Raw genomic sequence first — 20,827 nt, forward strand, 5'->3', positions numbered from 1 at the left:
GGAAACAGTGTTTGGAACTCAAAGGTCGGGGTGCGTGGCGTGGTCGGGTCGGCCTTGCACCAAGGGGCTTCATTGTCCTATCCTGTTGACCAGTCATGGATTCGCTCACCCTGTACGGTGGCTCCTATGTGGCGTGGCCTCCTTGTCCCTCCGCCAACCCCGTGGCAGTGAACGGGACTGAAGCTCCCGCTGACGCCCGTATTGGAGATGAGTGGGTGAGCCCTGGTCAGCGGCCTGGATAGGGCGTGCCGCTTCCCTTGGCTTTCCCTAGCCTCCTTGTTGCGCTCACGACCACTCCACGTTGTTACGCCTAACGCTGGGCCCCACCTCGCCAGTGGGCCTGCACCAGGCCTGGCATGGTGGCATGGCCTTGAGCTTGACAGATCACCCTGGCGGTGAGGGTGATGATGATGTCGTGGCCCATGGGCACATACAACCGCGTGTGGCGTTGTCCTGTAGGTCGTCCTGGGAGGTCCAAGGGGTGTAGCCTCACCCTCGGACCCCCCCGGTTAAAGGTCGAATCCCTTCGCCTGGTCACGTCCCCGCGTGGGGCGGTCACGGAGGCCACGTCCCACATTTAATGCCCTCGGTATGGTGCAGGTCATCCCTAGTCAAAGGAGTGGGTGGAGCGATGTGGGCCCCTTGCAGTCCTCACCCCCGATCTGGCTGGACTGGTGGGTTATGGCCCTCAGACCCCAACCAAGGGAGGTCGGGAGGTGGGTCGCGTCGTCTCTTGGGCCGCCTCCAGTATGCTTCTTGCTGTTGGGCCTTTAGCCTTTTTGCGTCTGGCTGTCTTGAATCCCTTCCCCGGGGGTACCCTTGGTATAGGAACCCGTCAGTAGCCCCCGAGGCCTATGGTCAGGGGAGGGCTCATTCATTCTCCTTGTGCGTCGTTTGATGGTTGAGATGTCCTGTGGGTTCGCACGAGCAGACCCACTGGGTCTAGCTCCCGAGCTTCTAAGGGAATTGGAGATTCGCTCAGAAGATTTTTTAGTGCGTGCACTGCTCGGTTTTTGTCATTGCTTGGTGTTGCTAGGCGACACCTCATGAACCCCCAATCACTCCATGGTCGCGTGCTGGTGCGTAGTCAGGACTAATTCGCCCGGTGCATCGCACAACACGGAATCTCGAGGTCCTACTCAAGACACCATCCCATCCTATAGCCGTTCACGTGGGTCTACCAGTGCATTAGGGCTTGCGATGCCTCCACCCGGCTGGCCCTCCCCTCACGTCGTGGCATGCCTTATGATGTTGTTTGGCTTAGCCCTACGCTCGGGCTATAAAGCTTGCACCGTGCTTTGCCTAGGGCTCCAATCCTCTCTTCCAGAGAGCCTTCATGTGCAGATAGAAGGATGAGGCTTATGAGAAGGTGTCTCTGACTCCTCCAGGTTGGCTGTCGTGCAGCCTGCTCGTGGTGCTAGAAGAATCTCAGCGAAAAGCTAGACGTACCACAGGGGGTCTGAGGCACCTTCGTTCCCATTACTGATCCTGCTCCAAGATCCTCGCAGATCCGGTGGGCTCGATCAGCAGTGACCACGACCGTCATCGGTTTCCGCTTGAAAATGTTTAGGAACTTCGATGCTCCCAATCATTTCCACAGTGGATTACTAGACATAACGAAGGCCACCATGACGCTGCTCCTAAGCTTGTTGGGTACAACTGTAGGGCCCCCTCTTGCCTCCGATGGGAGGCTTTGAGAGTGACCGATGTTTGCTCTCTTGCCAGGGAAGATGGTGGCATCGCTTGTTGGAGCTGAAAGTGCTCTCATCCTCGGTACCACCTCCGTACAGGCGGCCCTCGAGGTGTTGATGCTACAAGAAACTCAGTGACATGAGCATCCGTTGCTTCACACCGTCCTTGTAGCAGCATGCCCCATGGGCCCCAAGTGTTGCCTTGCTCGGCAACACCAACGTTTTTTGTATATGTACATGGTACCTCGAGCGCCCTATTTGTAATGTTTGTTCCATGGAATGAGAATTTTTGTCCCCCTGTGTCTGTTGCGAATGGCTCGCTTTGCCTTGGGGGCTAGTCGCTCTGAGCCCCTAGGTGCGCTGCTCCGCGGGAGTGTGTTTGTGTGGTCGGGGATGTGCCCTACGCGGTCCCTTCGTGGGGAGCGGTTCCTTGCCTACCAGGCTGGTCGAGCAAGTGCACTCGTTCGAGCGTCACTGTGAAATCTAAGTGGGACACGATCGCCTCTCTGATTACGGGGAGTTTGGCTATGTCTCGCTGGGAAACATCCCGTTAATCCTGGTTATCTGCTCGTTTGGTCCCCAACCCCCTTCGGAGGGCACGTTGCCTTCCCTCATCGGGAATACCTAGGGTGGACTTGTAATCAGGACTCAGATACAGTAGGAAGAGGTCAGGGGCCACGTGGCGTCCCGATACATTGTTGTTGGGACTCTCTCAGCCCATCCGTCCCTAGCTCTAGGTTTAGTTGGGCCTCAGGACACCGCGAGCCCATTTATTGGGCCAGCCTTCGTATCCTGGCCTGCTGCTTGGGCTTAGCCCAACCGCCAGGGCGGAGCAGCTAAGGGGTCACTGCACGGGAGCCAAGGTGCTGCCCGGTGGCCACCCTGTCATGTCTTGTCGTGCCTTGATGGCGCGGGCCACGCGCGCACGTCGTGCTTTTAGCGCGCACATTTCCAATGCCGCCGCAGGGGCTGGACCGACCAGCCCATACAGTTGCTTGAAGGGGATGGTTGGCCTTCTTAGGGTCGCGCCCTTAAATCCGCCGCCTCCCCTCTCCACCTCATTCTTTCCACTTGCCTGCCCTTCCCCCAACTGTTGCCCAGTAGCCACATGCGAGCAGCTAGGAGAGAGAGAGAGAGAGAGAGAGAGAGAGAAAGAGAGAGAGAGAGAAAGGAAGGAAGGAAGGAGTTGTGAGGGTGACCTAGGGAGTCCTGTGGTTCGCTCGTGCGCATCATCCCTCGCCTCCGCCAGCGCCGTTGCCTCCACCTCTTCCCTAGCGATGGGTTTGTGGGCTCCTTCGGTGGTGACAGAGAAAAAGCTGCAGGAGTTGGTCGCCGCAGGCTGCCTCCCACCGAAGAAGGTGGCCAGTGGCACACCGTCGCGGGAGAGTAGTTCCCGCAGCCTAAGCCCGGGGAGAAAGTTTCTTTCCTCGAGTTCCATACCCGAGGCTTTGGGCTGCCGGTGCACCCATTCCTCCGGGGCTTCCTCCACGAGCTCGAAATTGAGCTGCAACGCTTCAACCCCAACGGCCTGCTGCTGTTCACCAGCTTCATGATGGTGTGCAAGAGATTCCTCAGCATTGCTCCCCATGCGTCGCTCTTCCATCATATCTTTGAGGTCCGGCAGCGGAAGATATGTTCAAGGGATGCGGAGCTTGCGCTGCTTGGCGGTGCCTCCATCCAGATGTGCTTCAGGTACGCAGACAAGTACCCCAAGATCAAGGTGAACGACTCCAACTAGGGCTGGCACGCCAATTGGTTCTATATCCGTGATGACAGATATGGCTTCGAGTAGGGCACTAGGAAGTTGCCGGCGTTCATCAGCAGGCGCCCCGTGTAGCAGGAGTCATGGAGGTGTGGCTGCCTAGAGGCGGACAAGGACACGGTCGACCGCATCATCGAGATTCTAGCGGGGGGGGGGTGCTGTTGGGATACGAGGTAGGCTACACTAGCACAAATCAAAATTTTCTACCGCGTAAACTAAGAAAACTGCCGTATAAGGATCACGGGATTACCACTCGACGCACTGGTGCTGAAGATGTAGATTCGCGTCGATGCAGCGAAGTCGATCAACGTTGTCGTACGTAGTCGATCACGTCGACGTCCAGCAGCTCCTCAGCAGCTCGTCCACGTGCAGCAAGATCGCCCTCATGCCGTGGCTCATCGTCGGCTCGTCAGCGGCTCGTCCAAGTGCTGCAGGCACAACACCTCCAAGGTATCCACACGTGCAGGGAGGAAGCGTCGCAAGCCGGACTGCTAGATCCGTGAGTTGCAACAGGCGAGGGCGTGGGAGGCGCGGCAGATATGTTTCGCCAAAAGGGTGTCAACCCTAGGGCGCCCCCACCCCTCTATTTATAGAGGTTCCTAACGGGCCTCCGGGTCCGAGGCCCATTAGTACTTCTAAACCTAATCCAACTCGGATCATATCCGAATTGGGCTTCCAGCCCCTTAAGTGTGCGACCCTATGGGTTCGGATACGTATAGACATGGACCGAGTACTCCTACTCGGCCCAATAGTTAGTAGCGGCCTCTAGCAAGACGTGCCAACTGCTATACGCACACGAAGATCATATCAGACGAACCATCACAACATTATATACATGCTATTCCCTTTGCCTCACGATATTTGGTCTAGCTTCAAGCCGACCGCTCTTTCTCGATCCTGTGATTCGGAATCCCTTTGTGGGTTAACTCTTAACCGTACGTAGCATGGCCATGCATTTTCGAATCTGATCACTCGAGGGCCCCAGAGATATCACTCTCAATAAGAGAGGGGCAAATCCCATCTTGATTGACCATGTCTCATAGCATGCTTCTTGACAAACCCGAAAGCTATCTTTATAACTATCCTGTTACGGCGTAGCGTTTGATAGCCCCTAAGTAGGTCGATCCACATCTTGAATACATGCGATAATCTCAGGTCTAAGGACAAAGCGTATATGTTGTTTAAAGAGAGAACTACTTCTCGTGTTGGGTCAATCCTAGCACATGTCTCCACATGTGCCCACATTATTAGTTCAACATCTCCATATCCATGACTTGTGAAACATAGTCATCAACTAATACATGTGCTAGTCTAATATTCATGTGTGTCCTCACATGAACTCCGACTAGGGACAACTTTAGAATAACCATACAAGTAAAGAGTTTCACACACAATTCACATAATTGCAAATCAATTCAAGTAGCCTTTAATGGATATTCAAGGAACACAATATAAATCATGGATACAAATGGAATATCATCATCTCTATGATTGCCTCTAGGGCATACCTCTAACAGGTGCGAGTCGAAGTGTCCGCCGTGGGGGTCATCTAGACCTTCATCAAGCGATAAATGGAGGCGATGGCGAGAGGATTGTGATGTTGACGCATTGAAACTACTTCGAACATGTGATCCAAGTTCATGATGGGTAGGTCAGACACAAGGCGGCGGCGACGATCTGCTCGTGCTGCGTTTCTTGTGCACCGACGATTCCTTTGACTCTTGGTCTCTTCTCCTTGGACATTGGCGGAGAGCTCATCCGCTGACATATCGTCTGGATGACATTCATGCCACGGATGCCTTTCTGGTGGCTCCTCGCCGTCTCCTTCCTGCGGAGCAACGATGGTGAGTAGTTCCCGTTCTAGGGAAAAACTAGCCGAGCTTGACGTGATGATCTCTGTAGAGCCGTTCTCTTCGTAGATAGGAGACAGAGGTGTTCCCTCCTGGTATAGGAGGTTGTCGAGGCACGCAACAAGGTGTGACTCATCATCCTTGGCTAGAGCGGATGGCTTCATGTCGGGCCAATAGACGAATCTGCTTTGAGGAGTACATGTGATTACCAAGCCCTGCTGTGGACTTGATAAGGGAATCTCCTCGTCCAGATCCAAGTAGTAGTCGAGGTCGTCAATCGAATCTGAGTTGGATAGGGATCTAGATAGGGTGGCTTGAAAAACAGCACTCGCATTTCGGAGTTTGAACGGGAATCGAGTTGTATCATAGACCGATTCACACGATAGCTTAAGCGCCGGCTTGTGGGAACCAGTCCGACTAGTGGTAGAGGTCAAGTTGTACTCGGACTCGCCCCTAGGACCTCGGAAGAGGTCAAAAATTTCATTAAATTTTCCAATGTAGTCCTCCAAAGCTTGGTGATGGAGGTTGATGTTGTAGTGCTTCTCCTCCGAAGCTGGCGTGATGTGGCACTGGAAAAGACCCAGGAGCCGAAGATGAACATCGCGCCCGCTTCAAATGCGACGGTGAGCTTAATGATGATTGGAGCCATCGAGTTCACCGATGGATCTTTGGCAAGAACTCCTACCTGGCGCGCCAGCTGTCGGTGTTTAGACCGGCAACCTATCGAGGGGGTACTCGAGGTAGTGTTTTATGTGTGGGGCTCACTGAAAACCTGGAACTTGAACGTGAACTCAAACACACGATTTAGAAAGGTTTGGGCCGCTTATGTCGTGTAATACCCTATGTCCTGTTTGTTGGTTGTGTTGTATTGATTGATGATTGTTTGGAGGGGGTCCTTGCCTCGCCTTATATTGTTGGGGGTAGGGTTACAGGTTGATTGTTGTAGAAAAGTACTAGTCGGGTTCGACTAGAGAGTCCTACTCTAATTTCTACAAGTAGTTTCCTAATCCTCGATTAGTTCTTGTCTTTCATGTAGACCACGCCGTCTTCCACCATAGTCTCCATGTCTGACACATCTTGGTGTACAGCCCTATATGTAGGATTGTCCAAGCCTTCTAGTGGGCCCATAGATGTATGGCCGACACCTACACCTTCTTTGAGTACACCGGGGTGACGGACAACTCCTGGGAGCGTCCGGAAGTCCTCCCCGACCACAAGATCACAGCGCGGGTGCGGGATCCCCTCGACACCCATGTGCCCGTGCCTACGACCCTAGTTGGGCACCCGCGGGCCTTCTCAAGGGATTCCCCTCCCTGCCTAGTGAGCTCCTGAATTCTTTCCTTTCCATTCTTCGTACTTTCTTGCAAGCGCACAGAGGCCCGAGCTGTTGTTAGTGCATAGGGGCTCGAGCGGCCGGTGTCCCGATTCCGCTACTCGGACGGTAACCTCGGGGGTGTCGAATGGGCTGCTGCCAAGTTCCGCACTACTCAAGAGCGGCAGCGCAAACATGACAAGGAGGTCCGTCCTCGAGAGGAGAAAATTTGAGAGAGTGCGAGGCGTCGCCGCGCTCGTCGTGATGCAGGATTCCCTTCCGATGAGGAAGAGAATGAGGAGAAGGACGAGGACAATGATGAGGATGAGAGAGGGAGCGACAGCGCGCCCGTCCTCAACCTCCCTTCTAACCGGGAGCTCTCTCGTGGGTCCCTAGGTCAGCCTTCCCGACCCCCTTCGCCCAATCTTTGATGATGGAGAGGTCGGGATCGGAGCAGCGGGAGCGCGGGGTTGTGGCCCTAGTGCAAGATCGCGCATCCCAAAAATGGGCCACCGATGACTCAAGCACCAAAACAAGCATGAGGCGCGTTCGAGCCCACACCAACCGAGGAGTCGATCGGCCTTCCTCGCGCTCTGATGGCCGTCTCTTCGGGAGATCGCGGTTGCCCACCCGCCGGGGTCGCGGTTAGGGAGCCCCCGAGCAGCTACCGCCACCGCTACCCGACGCTCCACCCAGCACAGCACGGAGGTTAGTGTCCCTCCCCTCAGCTGATGGCAGGTCAGACTTGGAGGGTGGTAGCCACCAGCTGGTCGCGGCGAGCACGTCCTCGGCTAGTGGTGGCTCAAGCATGGCTGGCGGCACCGGCGGGGGCCTTAGGTTGGCCCAGTACCCTGCCGCCGACGCGCCATGCTTGGCAATAAGATCTGCGCTGGTGGTCTTGGGGCCGCCGTGGTAGTTGCGCGCCCCCAGGCACCTGAGGGCGCAACGACTGCAGCCCCTCTGCCGGGGTCGGGGGTGGCTGGGATGGTAACTCAGCCGCCAGAGCTTGGAAGCGCTGCTACGGCCTCTCGGCCTATGGAGGACCTGGGGGCGGTGCGCAAGGCCTCTGGAGATGCTTCCAGAGACGATGTTGTGGTTTTGGGGATCCCGGCACCGCCACCTCCGGCACCACACCCATCGCTGGGGTGGCCAGCACTGCACAACGCCCCTCCCGTTGAGATGATCTGAAAGATAGGAAAATTGGATTCTGAAAGGTCGGGTGCTTGCTTGAGGCACTTTCTTGGATTTTTGCTTGATTTTGCGTTATCATGTTGCAGGGAGTTTGTCCCAGCCTCACGGTGGTGCTCGCATCGGTGGGTTTCGTGGGGCCGATCACACGGTTGTCACCAGCTACCATCGAGGCGATGGGCATGGTGATGCCGGCGGCTCTAGTTGCTCCCATAAGCATCCCGCTCATCATGGTGGCCCTTCCCCTGCCATCGTCGGCCCAGCTACCCTTTGCCACTCCTCTAGAGGGGAAGGGTGAGAGCTCGGCAACCATGGAGGCTCAGGCGGCCAAGACAGCAACTCTGGAGTTGGTCGTCCTGGTGGACTCCTCATCTTCGAAGGTGGCCGTCGGTGATGGCGGCGCAGAGGCAGCGTTCGAGTGGACCGCGCCGCCTAAGGTGGTCACACCTCCCGGCTTCAGGTGGCGTTGGCTGGGGTGGTGCCCATACTGCGCGGAGGCCCCACACTCACCTGGGAGCACCCTTGGCGCCCGGGCAAGGTGTTGTTCACCCTCAACGATGTCTAGGAGATGGCGTCGTGGGGGAGCGCGCTGGGGCACGGGTTTCGGGTGCACGACGAGCTTGGCAGAGCTCGAGAGCTGCTCAGTACGGCTGTGGGGGCAGTGAACGACGCCTTCGGGGAGATTAATGGGGAGGTCCTTTTGCGCGGGTAGGTAACCAGATTTCGTTCCTCCTTCTTGCTTGAGATCAATTTCCCCTGGATGTTTTTGACCTTCTGATGTTTTGTTCCGCATCGTGGCATGTCCCTTTTCTAGGGGCTAATGGACGCTTCTGCGAGGGAAGTCACGGTTCCTACGTGCCACGTATCAATTGCAGGTGGAGGAGGTCGCAGATTTGTGGAGGCTGGAGGAGGAGCTGGCCACATCGGGGAGCGCGTGCGTTCAGGTGGAGTAGCTTCGGGAGGCCTTAGCTAGGACCAAGATGGAGATGGAGGTGGCCCAGAAGTCAGAGCAGCGTGCCCTCCTTGTTGCTGCCGAGATGGCACTGGCAGCCGAGGCCGTGAAGATGGAGGCCCAGGAGCGTGCTTCCCGGGAGCTGGAGCTGGTGACCGAATGTGCTCACCATGCCGAGGATGTGGTGACACGCATGGCGGCGCTAGAGCATGCCGCATAGGGGGCAGAGAATGCTCGCGTCATAGCTGAACAGGCACGCGAGGCCATCGACGTCGAGGCGCAGACCCTTTGGGCGTCCTACAATGGTGAATTCTTACCTTCTCTCGATGTGCCTGTTTCTTACAAAGCTGATCGTACTGTGCTGATCCTGACTCGGGTGATCGTCGCTGCAGAGCTACGCACTGAGCTGTTCGCTATGGCCAAGCAGCAGGTCGCGGTGAGCACCCATCTGCAGGAGGTGACTGCGGAGCTCGAGGTACTTTGTGGCACGTTGGAGGCATTGTGGGCCCACCTATTTGTGGGCATGGCGCCTGAGGGCCCGCTGGCAGATCGGGTCGAGGCGGCCCGTGGTTGGTTGGATGACCTGATCGTGGAGGCCCTCTACCAGCGCGCCCACACCGCCTTCACCTCGGTGGCCACGCACTACAACGACGTAAATTTCACCACCAATGGAAGCGGGTACGCGAAGAATCGCACCTCCGAGGACCTGATGCAGCTCGGGGAGATGGTGGCCCCTGCGGTGCAAGAACTGGTCGGGCAGATCTTGCGCGGTCGTGATCTGAGGTGAAGACCCTCTTGAAGCCCCTGCGAAGTAGCCATTTAAGTTTTTCCCTTTCTTGTATTAAGTCCAAGATTATGTAATAAACTTGAATGTTTTCATCGTGGTTTTGGCGCGGATTTGTTTCGAAATTTGGTTCCTCTTTTGCGCATGTTTTTTGCTTTTGTCATTTTCTTTGCACAACGAAGTCCGGGGACTGGCCTGCGGGGGACTTTATTCTTCCCTGGTCGGTCGAGTGACACAGGTTAGGATCGTGAGAGGCGTACACAGGTGTAGCTGAGGAATGCATATGCATGCAAGTAGCCCCCACAAGCAGGTCGCGCCGATTGCCTTCGTAGGTCGGCGCGGGTTGCTCAGCTATGAGAGTTTCAAAAAAGATATTGCAAACTTAACCGAGCATGTTGCTTCTTTTGATTGCATGACACGAAGTGCATGTACAAATTCGAGAAAAAATCTAAAGGTAAAAGCAACGTAGCTGCTCGATGTTCCAGGAGTTGGTGAGGACTTCGTCGTCTTTGTCTTTGAGGCGGTAAGCCCCCGAGCACAAGACCTCAGCTACAGTGTATGGTCCCTCCCATGATGGTGTGAGCTTGTGCCTGCCTTTGCTCTTCTGAACCATTCGAAGGACCAGGTCTCCGACCTGAAAGGCGCAACCTCGTATGCTCCTGCTGTGGTAGCGTTGGAGGGCTTGTTGGTATTTGGCTGATCGGAGGAGCACCACATCACGCTCCTTGTCGAGTTGGTCGAGCGCCTCCTGGCGGGCCTCCTCCAACCTTGCCTCGTCGTATGCCTTGACGCGGGGCGCCCCGTAGTCAAGGTCGGTAGGCAGGACGACCTCGATGCCATACACCATGAAGAAGGGGTGTGAAGCCTATGGACCGATTCGGGGTGGTCCTTAGGCTCTAGAGCACCGCGGGCACCTCTCTAGCTCACCGTCCTGCAAACTTCTTAAGCCTGTCGAAGATACGAGGCTTGAGGCCCTGTAGGACCATGCCGTTGGCCTGCTCAACTTGTCCGTTGGTGTGTGGGTAGGCCACGAAGGCTCAGTTGACCCGAATGTGGTAGTCGTCGCAGAAATGCGGGAATTCCCCTCCCACCCCACCCGAACTGCATGCCGTTGTCAGTGATGATGGAGTTTAGGACCCCGAACCTGTAGATGATGTTGAGGAAGAACTCAACCGCGGCTGCCGATGTGACCTTGGTAATGGGCTTTGCCTCGATCCACTTGGTGAATTTGTCCACCACCACGAGGAGTGGGTGTAGCCCCCGTGCACTCTCTTGAAGGGCCCGACCAGGTTGAGGCCCCATACTGCAAGGGACCATGTGATGGGATGGTCTGCAGCTCTTGAGCCGGCACATGAGTCTACTGTGCAAAGTACTGGCACCTTCGTAGGAGCGGACGATCTGTTGGGAGTCTGCTACTACCATGGGCTAGTAGAAACCTTGTCAGAACACCTTGCTGACCAGCGACCTTAGGGCCGTGTGGTGGCCGCAGATGCTAGCGTGGATCTCCAGGAGCAGCTCCCGCCCCTGATCGGCGGGAATGCTCTTTTGGAGGATGCCCGATGTGTTGTGCTTGTACAGCTCCTCTCCGATGACCACAAAGGCCTTCGCCCATCTGGTGAGGCGGCACGCCTCAGTGGTGTTGGTGGGGAGAGTGTCCCGCAGGAGGTAGTTGAGGAAGGGCGCGATCTAGTTCGGTTCGAGCGCCGCAACCTTAAGGTCGGGGGGGGGGTGCTTTGCTTGGCCGTCGTAGGAAGCTCCGATGTTGGGTCAGGGTTGGCTGATTCTGGCGAGGGGTTGGGAGCCTTGGTGAGCCTGATCGACGGCTCATAGCCGTCGCTGACGATGACTCCCAGCGAGGCATGCTCGCGGCTTAACACGAGATTCACTAGGAAATCAGTGGTGATGGTGAAGCTCGAGGCCATCGAACTTCTCCTCGAGCTTTTGCACCTCGTCTGCGACCATCTTCTCATCACGGCACGAGGCTTCTTTCATGACTTGGTCAACGACCAGCTCCGAGTCGCCCCTGATGTAGAGGCGGTGGGCGCCCAGCTCGGAGGTGATCTTAAGGCCATGGATGAGGGCCTCGTATTCCACTACATTGTTGGTGGCGGGGAAGTGGAGGCGGATTGCATACTCGAGGTGGTCCCCCTTTGGAAAGGTAAGCACGATGCCAGCCCCCGCCGCCATGATCGACCCGTCAAAGTACATTGTCCAGTATTTGTGACTGGTCAGGGGTGGGGGGGTATGGGTCTCAGTCCACTCTGCGGCAAAGTCGGCGAGGACATGCGACTTGATTGCAGTCCTTGGCACGTAGCTGATCTAGTAGCCCATGAGATCCATTGCCCATTTGGGTACGCGACCAGAGGTGTCGCAGTTCTGGATGATCTCCCCAAGCAGTGCTGACGTCACCACCATGATCGGGTGACTCTTGAAGTAGTGGAGAAACTTGCGCTCCGAGATCAAGATGGCATAAATCATCTTTTAGATTTGAGGGTAGCATACCTTGGTGTCGGATAGTACTTTGCTATCAAAGTACACCGGCCTCTATACTTTGAGGGAGTGCCCAGGCTCCTCGCGCTCTACGATGAGTGCCGCGCTGACCACTTGAGTGGTCGCGGCGACGTAGAGCAATAGAGGCTCCTCCAGCGTTGGTGAGACCAAGGTCGGGGGTGAGGCGAGGAATGCCTTGAGCTTGTCAAAGGCCTCCTGTGCCTCCTCGTTCCAGCGGAATTGGTCAGATTTCTTTAGGAGCTTGTATAGGGGCAAGCCGCGCTCCCCGAGCTGCGAGATGAAGCGGCTTAGGGAGTCTAGGCACCCCATGAGCTTCTGAGCGCCCTTGAGGTTGGTGATCGGCCCCAGGTTCCTGATGGCCGTGATCTTCTCTGGGTTGGCTTCAATACCGCGTTCAGAGATGATGAAGCCTAAGAGTTTGCCCTTGGGCACTTTGAAGACACATTTCTTTAGGTTGAGCTTGATGTTGTAGCAGCCGAGACACTCGAACGTGTCTCTTAGGTTGTCGATGAGCAGCTCTATCTTGCGGGATTTAACGACTATGTCATCAATGTAGACCTCCACTATGTCCCCAACCAGGTAGTCGAGGCAGCAGTGCATGCACCTCTGGTACATGGAGCCCGCGTTCTTGAGCCCGAACGGCATCGTGACATAGCAGTATGCATCGAACGGAGTGATAAAGGAGGTTGCGAGCTAGTTGGATTCCTTCATTGCGATTTGGTGGTAGCCCGAGTAGGCATTGAGGAATCAGAGGACATCACGTCCCGTGATCGAGTTGACTACCTGGTTCATGCGAGGCAACGGGTATGGGACCTTTGGGCATGCCTTGTTCAGGTTCATGTAGTCCATGCACATGCGCCAGGACCTGTTCTTCTTCTTCACCAGCATGGGGTCGGCCAGCCACTCGGGGTGGAAGACCTCCTTGATGAACCTAGCTGCTAGGAGCCGGGCAATTTCTTCGCCAATGGCCTTCCGCTTCTCGTCGTCGAAGCGGCGTACGCGTTGCTTCACAGGTCGAGCGTCCGGCCTGATGTCGAGGGCGTGCTCGGCAACTTCCCTCAGGATCTCTAGCATGTCAAAGGGTTTTCATACGAAGATGTCCTAATTTTCGCGAAGGAAGTCGATGAGCTCGCCTTCCTATTTGGCTGGCAGCACAATGCCGATCCGCACCACCTTGTTGGAGTCCTCAGGGTCGATCTATACCATCTTGGTGTCCTCCGTTGGCTTGAAGGCCCCCGAGGTCGAGGCCTTGTTGGAGTTCGGGGCGACCTCCTGCGTGATCTGCTCGATCTCGAAGAACTCAAGGGAGCAAATGGTCTGTGTTGCTAGCTCACAGTTCTCCACATCGCAGAGAAGTGCAAACTCGTGGTTGGCACTGACCGTGATCACACCGTAGGGCACGGGCATCATGAGCTTGAGGTAGGTGTAGTTCAGGATCACCATAAACTTGGCGTAGCATGGCCTTCCGAAGATCGCGTGGTATGACCCCTCGAAGTTTACCACCTTAAAGGTGAGGATCTTGGTGTGGAAATTGGTGCAGGTTCCGAACGTGATGGGCAGGTCGATCCGCCCCAAGGGGACCACCTGCTTTCCCGGGATGACCCCGTGGAAGGGTGCCCTAATTGGTTGGAGCTCCAACCTCAGGATCTTCGTGTCATCCAGGGTGGTTATGTACATGATGTTGAGGCCGGAGCTCCCATCCATGAGGACCTTGGACAGGCAGGAGTTGGCGATGATCAGGGTCACCACAAGAGAAAGCCTCCCGGGCGTCCCGATGTGGTCCGGGGGATCCGTCCTGTCAAAGATAATCGCCGTATCCGACCACTTTAGGTAGGTCGAGATGACGGGGTCAGCATTCAATACTTGCCTGGCCGTGTTCTTCCTTTTGCGACTCCTGTAGAAATTTGAGTCGCTGAAGATCATGAGGCAATCCCGTGGCTCGAGGAAGGTGTCCTCCTCCCCGACGTTGACGTCAGCGTCCAGTTGCTGCTTCCCTTTTGCGCCGACCTTGAGGTCGCCTCTCAGGTAGCGCTTCATGAAGTCGCAGTCCTTGTAGAGGTGCTTCGCGGGATAGCCATGGTTTGGGCATGGTCCCTCGAGCATCTTCTCGAAGTGGTCGGTCGAGGGTGGGCTTCCCCCCTTCTGCTGCTTGCCGGGGCGGTCGGTGGCGGCCACGAGGTCGCCCTCATGGTGTTTCTTGCTCTTCTTCTTGTTGCCATTATGGCGAGAGGAACCGCCTCCTCCCTCACCGTCGCACCTGACAACGTCCTTCCCCTTGTCGAAGGTCGCGACCACCGCCTCCTCTCCGGAGGCATGGTTGGTGGCGATGTCCAACAGCTCCTTGGTGGAGCGGGGCTTGGAGCACCCGAGCTTGTGAATGAGGGTCTTGTAGGTGGTCCCTGAGATGAACACCCCGATCACGTCGGCGTCGATCACGTCGGGTAGCTCGTTGCACTACCGGGAGAAACGGTGGATGTACTCTCGGAGCATTTCCCCCAACTTTTGCTTGCAGCTCTTGAGGTCCCAAGAGTTGTCGGGTCGGGTGTACGTACCTTGGAAGTTACCGATGAAGATCCAGTAGAGGTCGGACCAGCTGTGGATGCAGACCGTCTAAAGATATTCCAGTCATGCCCGAGCTGAATCAGCGAGGAAGATCGGCAGGTACTGGATGATGAAGTCATCGTTGGCTGAGCCGGTAGTCCTCGAGCCAAATGTTGGGATTCGTGTCCCCAGCGTACTTGCTGATATTGTTTCCAGCGGCCTAGATAGGGCGTGCTGCTTCCCTCGACTTTCCCTGACCTCCTTGGTGCGTTCACGACCACTTTACGTCGTTACACCTAACGCTGGGCCCCGCCTTGCCTGCGGGCCCGTACCAAGCCTGGCGTGGTGGCATGACCTTGATGTTGACAGGTCACCCTGGCGGTGAGGGTGATGATGACGTCGGGGCACGTGGGCACGTACAACCACGCGTGATCTTGTCCTACAGGTCGTCCTGAGCGGTCTAAGGGGTGTAGCCTCACTCACGGACCCCCGATTAAAGGTTGGCTCACTGTGCCTGGTCACGTCCCTGCGTGGGGGCGGTTAGGGAGGCCACGCCTCGCATTTAATGCTCTCGGTACGGCGCAGGTCATCCCTAGTCAAGGAGTGGATGGGGTGCTGTGAGCCCCTTGCAGGCCCCACCCCCGATCTAGCTAGGCTGGTAGGTTTTGACCCTCAGCCCCTAGGAGGTCGGGAGGTGGGTCGCGTCATCTCCTAAGCCGCCTCCAGTATGCTTCTTGTTGTTGGGCTCTTAGTCTTTTTGTGTCTGGCTGTCTTGAGTGCCAAACCCATCACTTGAACTTTTTTACCCATATTTATATAAATAAATCTTGTATTTTTTTATACATTATAAGCTCGGATTGAGCTTGTTGTGAAAGGCCATCCGTAACAATCAATGGGCTTGTCAAAATTGGGCTAGGCTCGAGGATTTTCCTTTCAAGCATGGTTTTCTTTAGGGCCTATAGCTGTTCAGAAAATATCATATGCCGCATATATAAGTTGTCACGTTGCTTAACAAGTTTCTTGTAGAGATTTAAAAGGACATAGTAGTATAGTACATCTGCGTACATATAGGTAAATAAAGTGAGTATGCACGCATGTATATATATATGTAATCATGCTGTGTTTTAAAAACTATATTAATTTGATCTACGCCGTGGTATCCAACTTTGCTTTTCGAATAAACTATCGCTGCTTTGCAACAAGTCGAGGCCCGAATTTAATTCAAATCAAATGCCAAAAACGTTAAGTTCTCATCAAAGGTGAAGGGCAAGACTCGTACGGAACCCGTTCGGTGCGGTCGCTTTCTGTACTCGGTCTCGAGCTCTGCCCTCTTCTCGCTTCTCGCCGAGACGAAGCTAGGGTTTTGCTCCCGGAACCTCCTCTCGCCGCCGCCGCTGCCGCGCCGCCGCCGACAGGCCGCACGCCGGCGATACCACCGCCTACCTCATCCGATCCGGCCCTTTTGATCCCCGGATCCTCCCCAAGATGGTGCGTCTCTCCCTCAGTTTCCCTTCCCTTCGCTCTCATCTCGATCCCCAAAACCGAGATGTGGTTGGTTGGCCGCGTCTGATTCGACCTTTTTTCTTGTTCTCGTGCAGCTTCCCCTCTCGCTTCTCAAGACTGCCCAGGGGCATCCCATGGTAAGATCCCGGTGCTTAGCTTCGCCTTTCGTCGTCGTTGGATTCGTATTGTTTCTGATCGTTCAAACTTTGTGATCTCAGCTCGTGGAGCTGAAGAATGGAGAGACGTACAACGGGCATCTGGTCAACTGCGACACGTGGATGAACATCCACCTTAGGGAGGTTATTTGCACCTCAAAGGTGAAATCTCGTGCCCTTCTTATTCATGTTGTGATAGGTTTTAGTGAGCACAAGATTAGTTAGTACAGTGTTTGATTTTGGGGTAAATCACTTCTCTGATCTGAAGAAATTCAAATAGTGATATGGTGGGGTTCTATTGACGTCTATGGTTTGTGGATTTCCTGTACTTATGGTTTATGATTGCTGGAATTGCAGGATGGTGACAAGTTTTGGAGGATGCCGGAGTGTTACATCCGCGGTAACACCATTAAGTATCTTCGAGTGCCTGATGAGGTATGGATTTCTGGGTTAATGAGCTTAGCTAGTCTCTATTCTCAGTTTGTTCAGTTGCTTAGATTCTTGCGCCTTTCATTCCCTGTCATTAGGATGTGTATTTCCCTCAGGAATCATTTTTTTGTATTGCTTGAAATTTTGATCAATATCTGCTTGTAGGTCTTTATTAGATATTAATTTTATTTGTTGGTTAAAATTTGATTGTTTAGAGTAAGTTTTAAGCTTACAAACTCCCTAATGTATTACAAAGGACATGACTGTTTGGAGTACTTGATCTTTTGTTGAGTTGGTTATTTAAGTAGATACTGTAGCATTGACAAGCTGAAGCATTTATTATCTGAATGGTAGCAGCAAATGAACTGGTATTTTGTACATGAATCGTAAAAGAAGCTACGAATTTTCATCTCATATTCTTCAATAAATAAGGCACAGAGTATGCTGTCTTCTAATTTTTAGTTGGCCTGCATGTCTTTGCCTCTCTGGAAAAGTACTCCATGCCAAAATAAAGTTATTATTTTGGTATGTGACAGTTATTTTGATTTCACCAACAATATGTATATAGAAGTATTTATGTCCAAATCGTGATTCATGAGAACGGTTATTTGCATCAAGTACCTTGTACTTCCATAAAACCGTTTTCCAGTTTTTGTTATTGTATATTATGATAGAGTATAGCCGTCAAGTCAAACTGAAATCCTGGAGACCATGAGAATAGGACTTATATTTCAGTGAGCTGAGGGAGTGTTTGGGGTGATTGCAGGCTATACATGAGTTCTTGTCCTTGCATTGTTATTGTGACACTGAATGATTTGAAAAGAAACTAGAGCAATGAGCCTTTGTGCGCTGATTCTTTTTTCTGTTTAAGATCATTACTAAGTATGACACCAAGATTGGTCTTACTAGATCGTTAGAATTGCAAAGAGCCTTCCCCTGGGAAAACATAACGTGGATAAGTTACTTAGATTATGGGGAACAATATGAACGCATATCTTTCTGATGCAGACAATCAGACATCAATAGTAAGCACAAGTACAAGCAAATTTCTAATGAACTGCACAAAAGTAAAACTGTAAAAGTATTGTACATGAGTTCCACATAAAAACCTAATTCTGTTGGCAGTTGAGGTGTAATTGTTATATTGTAGTTATGTGGTACAGGTCCAAGTACTTGTAGTTTTGTGTACAATGGTGACAAGACTTGAAGTTTTGTGCAGTGCACTCTAAAATTTCGTCTACTGGATTCGATGAAATAAGTTGTAGCATTGCATTTGGCACATGTCTGAAATAGTTCAGAAGTACTCAAATGATTGATAGAGTTGGGAAACAAGAAATATTTCAACACTGCCTTTTGGCTGTCTGGTGTGCGCAGAACGATGTTGTTGTGAGAATTTTTGGGGTTTTCATAAATCAACTGAAAATGCAGAATAAGTTATGTATGTTCAGCTCAGTTTCCCTTATCTGGTCTCATGCTCTTGTACGCTTCCTTCAGTCTGTCTAACTTTCATTTGTTGACTAAAGGTTAGAACATCAATTGCAATTAAATGTGCTTTGCAGCCATCAATTTTTTTCGCAGTACACTAGGATTTTCTTTTTCTGTAATTGTAGCCTTTTCTTCCCATGCAATTATTGTTTATATTCTGTTATTGTTACTTTCAGTACACTAAGATACATTAGCATTATTCTATTATCCAGTAAGTATAGCCTTATTTGAATGAGTTGGTTTCCTTTCTCAGGTGATTGACAAGGTTCAGGAGGAAACTTCCAAGAGTCGATCAGGTATGAAGCTGTTAACCAATACTTATGCAACATGTTTGCTTTGTTCATTTAGCATAATTTTGAATTCAAACTATATGCTATTGGTGTTATCTATGACATGTGAGTCTCTAATAGGCATTCTTTGCTTCTGTCATCAATCGTAGTATGTTATCGGTTGAATGCAAAGTATTATGTTTCAAAAGCATGTTGGATAATTGGTACCATTTTTGTGTGGCTGACTGGCATTCTTAATTTCATCAGTAAGTAAGATAAGTCTGGTCCATAAACTTCACTGGTTCCTGACTTACATTTGTTAAAGAGGTGGTAATTCCGCTGCTCGTTTACATCCATAAGTTTCTGATCTAGTATAATATAGACTCAGTTTCAAATTATGCATGGTGAATGCATCTATGTTTACAGAACGTCATTTTATGGAATATGGATAGTTTTATTAAAGAAAATTCTGTCTCTTAACTCATCTTCAATCTTGATGTCCCCATCTATAAATGCTTGCTGTCACTGCATGTTTTTACAGTTTGCAGTGTGTTGGTATGGACAGTTTCCATTCTTTTCTTCCATTCAGGCAATAGTGTATTTGCTGTCATCAGTTATATTCTGTCAATGAATGGATAAATATTGTGATATCTGTTCATGGGGAGTTTTGAGTACATACGATAGCAGTTGGTTGCCTATTCAGGATTGAATTGTTGATGCTGTTGGTTACCGATTTAGTATTGAATTATTGATGCTGTTGGTTACCGATTTAGTATTGAATTATTGATGCTGTTGATTGCCAATTCAGTATTGAATTATTCTGTAAATGCAGATAGGAAGCCACCTGGTGTTGGCCGTGGAAGAGGAAGGGGGGATGTCGGTGCTAAGCCTGGAGGCAGAGGCATTGGACGTGGCCAAGATGATGGAGGCAGAGGCAGTGGTGGCCGTGGAAGGGGTGGAATTGGTGGCAAAGGTGGTAACAAAGGTAGCCTTTTCTTAACCACTTGAAGCATTTTTTCAGTTCCCCAATTTCAAGAGATACTAATCTGTTGCATGCTTCTATTTATTGGCAGGAGGGGGCCGTGGCCGTGGCTGAAGCTGATCGTCACATGGGAGAATGCCGCTTTTTAAGGCCTGTAGCTGTGTTGCATAGATTGCTTAGGACTTGAACCATGGAGCTGGAATTGGTTGGTTGTTTTCGTGGCAAAAACCAAAATGGTTCGTGTGATATAAACATTGAGGGGGAGGCGGTAGCCAGACTTGCCCCTGTTCCTCAAAATTGTTCACTTGATCTGGAGTATGAGTCAGATCTGTTCATTTGCTGAGAAGTATCCAGATCAAGTGGCTAGTTGATGTTGCTGAGTATTGAGATAGCTGCGCTTCTATGTGCAGGGCTTATTGCGAGTTCATGCCTTCCTGAATGTCTGCACTTTCAGCATGCGTTGTTTAAAAGTAGACTTAGGCCCTTAGGTCCCGTTTGGTTCTTTAGGTCCTCCTAAAATTCTAATATTTAAATATTAATTAGGAGTATTAAATATAGATTAATTACAAAATCAATTGCATAGATGAAGATTAATTTGCGAGACGAATCCATTAAGCCTAGTTCAGATTTGATAATGCGATGCTACAGTAAACTTGCTAATGATGGATTAATTAGGCTTAATAGACTAGGTTTAATAGATTAGCTTCCATTTGGGTAATTAGTTTTATAATTAGCTCATGTTTAGTCCTCCTAATTAATTTTCGAATATTTGATGTGAGTAAACATGTGCTAATGATGGATTAATTAGGTTTAATAGATTCTTCTAGCCTCCATCTATGTAATTAGTTTTATAATTAGCTCATGTTTAGTCCTTTTAATTAATCTTCGAATATTCAATGTGATAGGAATTTTAGGAGGGACGACCTTATAATACTTTTAATTTTCGATGCAGCAACGTTCAGGTTTCAAAGATCAGGAAAAGGCTAATGTGGTACCTAAGAGGGTACGGTTGTTTAGGCTTGCAGGGAGCTTATTCACTCCTGGTCACGTCAGTTCCGTGCGTTAGAGAAGGCCCTGTTCTGTTTGGCAGAGCTTCTAGGGTGATCTGCCAAACGTTATTTATGTGAGGTGATTCCCTAACATGATATGGGATCTGAAAAACACTTTAGGTGGTGTTTGGTTGGCTCAAATGTAACGTAATCTGATTACAGAAGGTAATGAATCCCATTACATATGTTTGGTTGCGGTGGTTTGTAATCAATTGACACTGTAATCGAATCCCTTACCTAAATAATATCTATACAAGCTTGTTACCCCTCCTTCCCCACCGTAATCAGATATAGCACCCACACAGTAATCTGATTACGTTACCAGAGTGCAACCAAACAAAGAGGGCAATCACCCATTCCACCA

General features: G+C 51.8%; 1 protein-coding gene across 1 annotated transcript; it reads left to right on the plus strand.

The window, feature by feature from the left end:
• The first annotated feature begins 15,862 nt into the window (after positions 1 to 15,862).
• LOC101758941 (probable U6 snRNA-associated Sm-like protein LSm4) lies at positions 15,863 to 19,841 on the plus strand. The gene is made up of 7 exons (XM_004967759.3): positions 15,863 to 16,079; positions 16,190 to 16,231; positions 16,313 to 16,411; positions 16,607 to 16,684; positions 18,417 to 18,459; positions 19,265 to 19,417; positions 19,506 to 19,841. The coding sequence occupies exons 1-7, from the start codon at positions 16,077 to 16,079 to the stop codon at positions 19,526 to 19,528; spliced, it is 441 nt and encodes a 146-aa protein (XP_004967816.1). The 5' UTR covers positions 15,863 to 16,076; the 3' UTR covers positions 19,529 to 19,841.
• Positions 19,842 to 20,827: the final 986 nt, after the last annotated feature.

This window comes from Setaria italica, chromosome V (genome assembly GCF_000263155.2).
Source record: "Setaria italica strain Yugu1 chromosome V, Setaria_italica_v2.0, whole genome shotgun sequence".
NCBI classification, from domain to species: Eukaryota; Viridiplantae; Streptophyta; class Magnoliopsida; order Poales; family Poaceae; genus Setaria; species Setaria italica.

What these genes read in the sequence shown, in the direction of transcription:
- LOC101758941 (XM_004967759.3), top strand. An exon ending in AGGTTATTTGCACCTCAAAG is followed by an intron (nt 16,412 to 16,606) that starts GTGAAATCTCGT and finishes CTGGAATTGCAG; the next exon opens with GATGGTGACAAGTTTTGGAG. An exon ending in AACTTCCAAGAGTCGATCAG is followed by an intron (nt 18,460 to 19,264) that starts GTATGAAGCTGT and finishes CTGTAAATGCAG; the next exon opens with ATAGGAAGCCACCTGGTGTT.